The 10037-nt window shown below is 41.4% G+C and overlaps 1 protein-coding gene across 1 annotated transcript; it reads left to right on the top strand.

The window, feature by feature from the left end:
* Positions 1-1596: 1596 nt before the first annotated feature.
* Positions 1597-9827, top strand: LOC141789114 (uncharacterized). Its single transcript, XM_074668429.1, has 2 exons — positions 1597-1859; positions 8256-9827. Exons 1-2 carry the CDS (start codon positions 1691-1693, stop codon positions 9689-9691), a joined length of 1605 nt encoding a protein of 534 aa, XP_074524530.1. The 5' UTR covers positions 1597-1690; the 3' UTR covers positions 9692-9827.
* The last annotated feature ends 210 nt before the right edge of the window (positions 9828-10037 follow it).

Here is a 10037-nt window from a genome sequence, read left to right as displayed (position 1 = left end):
ATTTCCACTGTTTAATATTTTTGAGTGATGAGACATGGATTTTTAATCACTAAAACCAGAAATAATTGATTCATTTATGGTCAAAATTCTAAAAATATAATCAGAAAACACATTTAGAGTTAGTTATAACAGTAATCATCCAAGACATTATATTTCTATCAGTTAACCTGTCCATAGGTGAAAAGACCAATGTCCCAATGTAATGTGTAAGGTGTTTGCTTTTTGTGTTCTCACATTCGCACAGTGTTGTACTGCAACTTTATCTTTAAATCCGTTTTAAATTTTGTTTTAACATTTTAAAAGAAAAAAATATTTTGCTTTATTGTATCTTATTATTTTGGATATGTTTTTTTTATTTAATTTAGTTTTCTTTGAATATGTTTCTTCTGTAAAGCACTTTGAACTGCCTTGGTGAAATGTGCTTAATAAACTTGCCTTTCCTTACATCATAACCATAATGTGCTTAAAATCAAATTCAGTAAATGATTTTTTCACTAGTGTGAGAAAACTGTTTGCTATGTTGACATTTTAATCATCATTAAAATAATATTTATGGAACTTTTCTTACTTGTACCTTGAGAAATCCAGTCCAGTTAAACACAAAGCTGGGTGAAAATAAGTCTGCAGGTTGTGCGAGTCTTTGGTCTGATTGTTGGAGCACAACTGTGATCATCCACTAGGTGGCGGTAATACAACAATGGTGGATAACAACTACCACTAAAGTCCACAGAAGAAGCTCACCTTTTTAGAACGTGTCGGAGCCACTCCCCGTTAGAAACTCAGAAAATCAGCTCAGAGGAAGTCATCAGCGTTTAGTAGTGATGGTGAGATGAAGCCTCATGAAGCATCGAACCACTTGAGCCAAGTGGTTCGAGAAAGGGTTCATCTCGCGAAGATTCACTTGCTCACGAAACCACCTGCTGGTCAGGCACATGATCACAGGCAGTTATAGCTTAACCACATAATGTGTGATTCATTGAACTTCTGTGCCTGTTTTTGCTCTTGGGAATGACTGTTAATTACAAAAATGAAAAAAAAATGTTCAACCAAATAAATTCTCTACATAAATGAACACATATTCATATAAAACAGCATTTTTTTATATTCTTTGTGTAAATTTCCCATAAATGGTAGTATCAATGATATGGCAGGTTGTGTAATAGTGCTTTTCTGTTGCTTATGGAAAATTGCATGAGCTCAAACAGGCAGAGCACAGTGAAAGTGTGTAACTAGGGAGCACTGAATATGTTTATATGGGCAATATAATAATATACAGTACAGGGGAGATTTTACTCATTTTCATTTTGAACTAACGGTTCTTCAACTGTTTCAAACTATTTTCAAACTAAAAATGCTTTCCCAACTTTAGTATCAACACTATCAGTGACTGATCAACTCTATCAAAAGCCTACGTTTTGAATGGAGCCTGATGGGCTTATGCTGCTGTCGAACCTCGCGGTAAGCTCTGAATCACTTTCCGAAACAGTCACGTGGTACAGTTGGGCAAAGAGGCTTCGGACGTCATCATTTTGGGCTCCTCCTCCTAATGAAGCAAGCCTATGCTCGATACGCGCTTCACGGGAACGCCCCCTTCATTACTCGATACACGCTTCGAAGCCTCGGCACATTTTGTAACATCACTAGAAATCAGCGTTTAGTGTCTTCCTTTTTGACTCTTGCATGTGAGGAGATGTTCAGATTTCAGGATCTTAAAGATTTCTTCGAGCGGCGGCTGCTCGCTGCGGTCATCAGAGACCTGGGAGAAAGAAGAACAGTATCTGGATACGAAGAGGAGCTCCAGCGACAAAGAGAAATACTGGATGTGATTTTAATCCCTGAGATAAAGCTGCACAGAGCAGGTTGGTTTCTGAACATGTGTGTGATAATATTTCAGGGAATAGAGCCAATTAATATGATACGAACACTGGATTATGACAATGTGGGTCCCATGTGAAATGTGTCTTAATTTACAGCATTCACTACTGCAAACACAACAGAAAGACAGTCTTGAACGAGAATCAGCGTAATGCTGCGATGTAGACTGATGTGATACAACTGTGCATACACACGAAACAGCTTCAAATGACTAAACAACATAAACTTGCTCAGTCTCAAAACGTAACAAACACTTTACAGACAGTATGAAATGTATAGTCTTATCTACACAAATAACTACTTCTCTGAACCAGCAATGCATACGGTATCCTATAACATTAAACCTGTGTTTGTATGAATACAACCATGTCTGCTAAACACAGCTAGCGCTAAATAAATAAATAGATAAATAGACAAACAAACACAGCTAGCGGCTCACTTGACATCAGTAAAAGAAGCTACCGATGCTAGCGCTAGTTAGCTTTCGTGTTCTCTGACATAAACAACATTTCTAACGTGCAAACATTACTAAACTCATGAAGATGAACTGAAACTAAACTTTTTCGCTGCTTGTGTAGATGTGAACGTGTTACACAGACCCCTAAGGTTTTTAGGTCTTATTATTGTACAGCAGTATCCTAACGTCCTGCCAGCTTGTCCCCTCTGCTCTTATCCAGTTACTTCTCCTGGCTGTTTTTGGATTCACTCAAAAATTCAACACCTGTCCCCTGTCTTTACAGAATGCGCAGGGCAAAGGCTTTCTTTATGATTTTGCTCACTAACAGCGCAAAGCAGTGGGTTCAGGTTTCAGTGAAGGACAGGTGGATGCTATCTTTAAGTTGCTCCACATTCTTGAGCTGTAGTCTGTGCTGGCTGCTGTGTTTCAGCTGCTGAGACCCTTCCAAGTTTGGGTGCTGACCATCTGTTCTGAAAAGTGTAGGTCTGTTTGGAAATGCAGCAAAGTTGTCTGCAAAGGGGATACTTCAGTGCATACAACAGCTTTTCTGCCATATGTGGAGTTGACAGAGATGACTGAATTTAATATCATCAAAACACAGAGAGAGGAGCAGACCAGAAACAATCACCTGAGGCCTATATCACGAAGCAGGATTAGTGTCTTAGCGAGATAACTTCAGGGTTAAGTCTCGATAACTGATAGCACGAAGCCGGTTCCTTTTTTATCAGAGTAGATCACCATGGTGACCTACTCCGAACGGCTATCCCGCTCTGGAGCAGGATAAGTTGGAGGTTGAATCTGATCCTGATTTATACAAACAGCAGATGTCTACATAAGTCTTGAAAAAGGCAAAAAAAAATATGGCTGAGAGCTTTTTCTAAACTTAGATGGGCCTTTGAGCCCATTGTCTCATTGCTTTTCAGTTTTTATTGTAACAATGCTAACCTGGTTTCACTTGACTTTGGGCCCTCTTCTATTTTTGTGAGTGTCCATCAGGTTAGAAATAATAAGAATAAGAATGATAAACATAAAATAGCTTAAAAAATGGTATTGGTCTGAAAAAAGTGTAATCACACATCCCTACTTGTAACCAATTGCTTTAACATATAACTGTACTTGTGATAATTAGGGCTGTAGCGATACACTTATTTTCCAATACGATACGTTACACGCTATTCAATTCACGATACGATATATATCACGATATTTGCCCAACGATATGATTCGATACGATTCAATACAATTCGATACGATTTGATAAACTTACATCATTTTCTGCAACATTTCGGGGGAAAAGTGTGATTTTGGTGACATCTTGTGGCTGTTCCATTGACTTGGATTGATTTAACTGAACTGAAAAATGAATGCATCAAATATACAATACATGGCTCTGACTAGGTAGAGACAGAGTCTACAGCTTGCAAATGCTGGACAAAATGAATCGAAGACATTGTGAGAAAATTTGTTTCTTTTAATTGAAACAGTGCAAACTGTGGCTTACAAGCCTTTGAAAAGTAAATAAAGAGCAACAGCACTAAAATGCACAATAGAGTTGAAAAGTGCAGCAACAGTTCTGAACAGTTTCTTTGACAGCATTTTTAGCTTTACACTTAACATTTGAGGGTATCCCTCTAGCCACCCAGTCAGTAAACATAGTACCTTGGCTTCTCTAAAACAGCCAATAACTCAAGTAACAAAGAGCACCATTTGAACACATTTAACTTCAAATATAACCATCTTAGTCGAGCAGCGTAGGGCTTGTAGGCCCTGACCTACAAGTAAACACTAACCAGAAAGTCTTTCCAACTACAGCCCAAGTGACCTACATTCTCCTCAGATTGTTGTTCAGGAATAGAATCTGATCGACGTGCTCTGGGAGAAGAGCACTTCTTTGAGCAGTGATGATATCTCCGGCGGTGATATCTTTTGGCAAGATGTGACAAGATTGGATACTCATACTGGTGTTCCTTCCACCAGACCAGTGGATCTTCTTTCACTTCCAAGAGATCTGCCTCCTTGTAGCGGGTCATCTGCTCCCTGGCCTCGTCCTCTAGCATATGTGCCTTGGGTCGCGCTGCACCACCGTATCGTTCACCAAGAAGGACACGATGGCCTTGGATTCTTGAGTGGATGATGCTGACCTCCAAATAAATAAACTTTCCATAATTCCAACACAAAGGTTCAGATAAAACAGTGTGCCTCACAGGATGACAGTGGGTGATACTTATGATACTTACCATGACAGCTCTCTCCTTCCTTCACCTACACTTTCTTCTCCAGATGCCAATGCCATCCCCTCATCATCAGCACTAGGGAGTGACAGCTGAATTAAATAGATCAACATGAAATTTAATTCATGAGCTTTTAGTGTAATAAATCTTTAAATACTATATTTAATATCTATACCTTCAAACTTGTTAACATCACAGTATTTATGCTTTTTAAACCATTTGATATTTATTCATTTTAAACAATCAACATTTTAGTATTTGCCTTTTAACTTTGAACAATGTTTTACTCAGGTCTATGCTAACTCTTGGCAGGAGATGGGGGATAAAATACCTATTATGACATAACCTAACAGTATCATAATTTTCTTACCTCTGATGGCTGCATGCCCAATCTTGCAGCCTCTCCAATCAGTCCATCATAAACGTCTTGTCTTTCGTTGTCAGTCAGTTAGGGAAGACCTTTGAATCTTGGATCCATTGCTGAACATGCATTAGGTCGATGTACCTCCTCTGAAGATCCTCAGCCATGGCAGCCTTCATCTCTTTAATGACTGCAGATTCGCCTTCGACCAGTTTCAGTCCATTTATCAGTGTGTCCTGAAGGGGTGCTATGACCGACAGTGTGGGGGTCTTCTCCTTGGACATGTGCAGTGTGGCCTCCTTCATGGGCTTCAGTGCACTGACCACTTCTTCAGCTGTAGTCACGTCTGACTTGGTCAGTGTGCACAGATCCTTCTCTGACTTCCTCACCTCACTAGAGAGCAGTGCTGCGCAGATGGCCGGTTGTTGCTCGAGGAATCTTTCTAACATGTCGTGCGCACTATTCCACCTGTATCGCCCATATCGCCCAGCCCTAATTGAAAAGCAAAAACTCACAAACCTGAGGCCTATATCACGAAGCGCAGTCAACTTATCCGCGGTAACTTACACCTATCCAGGATTGAGTAACCGTAACAATGGCAATCAGGATAATCGATAGCAGGACTCGAGTTATCAACACGGTAACTCAACCCAGGATTGACTCATCAAGAGCCGTGAACGCGCACGTAAAAGAGGAGGGCTCTGAGGCAGCTGACCAATCACAATCATGAGTGACAAAGTTAGAGCTCCGTACTTCACCGCTGAAGAGCAGCGGCTGATAATGCAGCAATACAAGGAGGAGAGAAGCAGTAACTCGGTCAGGGGGGACATGGTAGCAGCGGCCAACCGCAGGCAAAATGCATGGCAACGCAAAGCGGATTGTGTAAATGCCAAAGTTACTCATCAGTGGCTCAGTATGATAGTGATCACACTTCTAAATCTCATAAAATAATAAATGCTACTGTGCAAATGACTTGCGTGTATTCCAATTATCACGTCATTCTCCCAGATGTAATCCTTCTGGAGTCAGAAGAACATGGAGCAGATAAAAAACAGATACAAGAACATCATCACGTCTGATAAGTCTGTTTCAAGCAGTGGTGATTGCTCTAAGACTACAATTGGGAAGCTCAGCTTCCCCTAAAATGTTCCCAAAAAAGTGGTGATATGTTCTGCTGTGTGTACATTTCATTGACAAAATATCAGCTAGAATTTCTTCATCTTTTGTTCAGAATCAGCTACCTATCACAGGTAACTGGCTCCACCTCCTTCTCATTTATCCTGGGAACGCTATGAATTAATCCCTAAGTTGCGTGAGGGCAGCAGCCAAAACGGGATGCCGTAAACTTGCTCAGCCGCTCCTCATCCCCGACAGAGTACATGTAGCTGCCCGTGGCAAAGAATCGCGGGGCGATGCACAATGTCTGTGGGACAGTCAGTGCACCGCTCCTGCGGGTTGCACGGGCAATGTACGGCTCTAATATTTCACAGAGGTAGAGTAGTCCGGGCCGTGAGAACCTATAACTCTCTTACAGTGAATCGTCGCTTTGATCGAGTGGATCTGATCGATCTTAAACACCCTTTCTCTTAGTAAAGCTCTTCTTACAACTTGTGTGCCTCTTGTGTACCGGGTTTGGGAGAAAAGGGCAGGTCATTGTTTCAGAGAAGCTGATTGGCCAGTGGGAGGGGCTTTTGTATAGGATCGTATTCAACCTCCAACTTATCCTGCTCCAGAGCAGGATAGCCGTTCAGAGTAGGTCACCATGGTGATCTACTCTGATAGAAAAGGAACCGGCTTCGTGCTATCGGTAATCGAGAGTTAACCCTGAAGTTATCTCGCTAAGACATTAATCCTGCTTCGTGATATAGGCCTCTGGTAACCACGTCCATCATCAACTTGTGCTGTGGTAGTTGTAGCAGTCTCTGTTTGGCTTTCAGCATGTTGTTGGCTGTGGTGCTTCGTCTGAAGAAGTTCAGAATGCGTCTAACTCGTCCCAACAGGCGTGCAACAGCTGGGATTTTGAGTGCACATTGTGCTGGCAGATTGAGGGTGTGAGCGTAGCATTTTACATGAAGAGTGAAATGTACCTCCTCTGCTGCTATTGTCATGTTTGTCATGTCTGTGACAATTACTGAATCTTTATCTGTTATTTCCCACTCAGCGAGAGCCCTTCTCAGATGTTCTGCCAGGTTCTGTCCTGTGTGGCTCTCGGGCATGTCCCTTGTTTGTAACACATAAGTAACAAGCTCCCAATTCTCACTGATGAAGTGAGCCGTGATGGTGACATATGCTTCAGTTGTTCGCGATGTCCATCCGTCGCATGTTATGGCAACTCTGTCCACGTTGGGCAGGAAGGTTTTAACGTGTGCCTTTGTCTAAGCGTACAGCCTGAGGACACAAACCTTGATGAGGTGTGTCCCGGGTTGGAATGGGATAGCGGGGCACCATGCGCCTCAAGCCTGCATTTTCAACCACCAAATAAGGTCTCAAATCCTGACAAATAAAGTAGGCAATAGTCTCTGTAATTTTCTGCAACCTTGGCGAGGTAGATGGGAACTTGTGGGAACAACTGCCATCGCTGTCCAGCATGATTTGTTTTGGGTCACGACGCAGCTTCCTCGGCTCCTCAGTCGGCTCGAGATGCGCTCGGAGGTTGGTTGTATTTCCAGAGTATTTAACGTTTGTGTGACACAGCTTGTAAACTGCCAAACTTTTATCTAAATCGACGCCTTCTTTCTTCTTTTTAAAACCGAAGTGCTCCCACACATCTACTTTTAAACATGACGGTGCTGGAGTAATGTTCGCCGCCATTGTATGAAACTTTCTCACTCTTTCTTCTTCTGTGTATAGACAGGACATAGACAGGTAACTTAGTAGAAGTGCTCTACAGTGACACAAGCAGCTGGCTGACCTAATTGCTCTTCCTGCAAAGCAGACGGAGTGGGGGCGGGGGGCAGCGAGCAGAGTGCCGGACGGAACAGGGAGGATTTGAATGAGAGTTATGTGTCGATACTCAAGGCTGACAGATGGATACTTTCTGGGGGAAAAAAAAACCCATTTATATCGCAGAATCAATAAAATTGCCCAGCCTAAGTGATAACTCATCTATCATGTAAATATGCTTATTAGGATAAAACATGTACCAAGCAGCAGTGTTCTTGGTCTGGGATGAAGACCAAGTCCAGTATAATTATTATTTAGTCCAGTAAATAAGATTGTCCTTAGAGTTTAGCTGCTGTGCTGAAAATAAAGACCTTGAGTTTTTTTCTTTCAGATTCTCCATCAGGAAGATGATCTAATATCATTAATATTTATTCTCTGTGTCCCGCAGATGTTCAGCTACTAATGGTGAAGAAAGAGGAGCTTCCCCCTGAGCAGCAGGAGAGGAGCCCCTATCCAGACCAGGAGGAGAATGAGTCCCCACTCATTAAAGAGGAACAGGAGGAAGTGTGGATCGGTCAGAGGAGAGAGCAGCTTCAAGGACTGGAGGAGGCTGATACCAAGGTCCTGTTTCCTTCAGTCCATATGAAGAGTGAAAATGATGAAGAGGAACCTGAGTCCTCACTGCTTCATCACAGACTGACTGACCATATGGAAACAGCAGCTGGTGGAGAGGACTGTGGAAGACCAGAACCAGCAAGGAGCTCAGATCCAGAGAGAAATTTACAACCAGAGAATGAGGTTCAGACTGACACGTCCTCAGATCCTGGATCAGGAACTGAAGATGAGGAAGATGACTGGAAGAAGACCAGAAACTATGTGAGAAGATTAAACTCCGCCACAAACAATAGAACAGAGACTGTAGGCCAGGAGCCTAGAGAAACCAATCATGTGGTTTCTCTGAAGGAGAAGAGACATTTCATCTGCTCTGAGTGTGGAAAAAGATTCACTTACAGAGGATATTTCAGCAAACACATGTTAGTCCACACCACAGAAAATCCTTTCAGCTGCTCTGAATGTGGGAAAAGTTTCAACACTAAACAAAGTCTGAACAGACATATGTTTGTTCATTCAAAAGAGAAACCCTTCAGCTGCTCTGAATGTGGGAAAAGATTTAACTATAGAGTACATCTAAGAAGACACATGCTTGTTCATTCAAAAGAGAAACCGTTCAGCTGCTCTGAATGTGGGAAAAGATTTAAATGTAAAAAAAGTCTCAATTTACACATGCTTGTTCATTCAGAAGAAAAACCTTTCAGCTGCTCCGAATGTGGGAAAAGATTTAAAAACAGAACAAATCTAAGTAAACACATGCTTGTTCATTCAAAAGAGAAACCTTTCAGTTGCTCTGAATGTGGGAAAAGATTCAACATCAAACAATATCTGAACATCCATATGCTTGTTCATTCAAAAGAGAAACCCTTCAGCTGCTCTGAATGTGGAAAAAGTTTCAACATTAAACAAAGTCTGAACAGCCATATGTTAGTTCATTCTAAAAAGAGACCTTTCAGCTGCTCTGAATGTGGGATGGGATTTAACCACAAAGCATATCTAAGTACACACATGCTTGTGCACACCAAAGAGAAACCTTTCAGCTGCTCTGAATGTGGGAAAAGTTTCAACACTAAACAAAGTCTGAACAGACATATGTTTGTTCATTCAAAAGAGAAACCCTTCAGCTGCTCTGAATGTGGGAAAAGATGTAACCACAAAGGAAATCTTAGAAAACACATGCTTGTGCATTCAAAAGAGAAACCCTTCAGCTGCTCAGAAATCGGGAAAGATTTAACCAAAAATCTGAAAACACACTTGTACGTGCACACTTAAGAGAAACCTTTCAGCTGCACTGAATGTGGGATATGATTCATCACTAAACAGAGATTGATAAAACATATGGTTAATCATCTGGTACAAAAACTGTAATTGCACTGAATGTGGGGATGTATTTAATTACCAAGAAAATCTGACTGTTAGAGGTCTTGTACTCAAAAGAAAAATATTCATTTGCTCTTAATGTGGATTTAACAAAAGAAAGTTTGACACCACACATTTGTCCACACCAAAGAAAACCTTACTTGCCTGCTGCTTGCTGCTTAAAGTGAGTAAAAGTTTTACTTGTCAAGTAGATTTGGTCAGACACTTTTTTAAAGCAAAACCAAACACTTACAGCAGC

This window comes from Halichoeres trimaculatus, unplaced genomic scaffold (genome assembly GCF_033239565.1).
Source record: "Halichoeres trimaculatus isolate MK-OKI-2021-1 unplaced genomic scaffold, fHalTri1.1 fHalTri1_scaffold_1, whole genome shotgun sequence".
In the NCBI taxonomy this organism is placed as follows: domain Eukaryota; kingdom Metazoa; phylum Chordata; class Actinopteri; order Labriformes; family Labridae; genus Halichoeres; species Halichoeres trimaculatus.
This window is presented reverse-complemented; position numbering and strand designations above follow the sequence as displayed.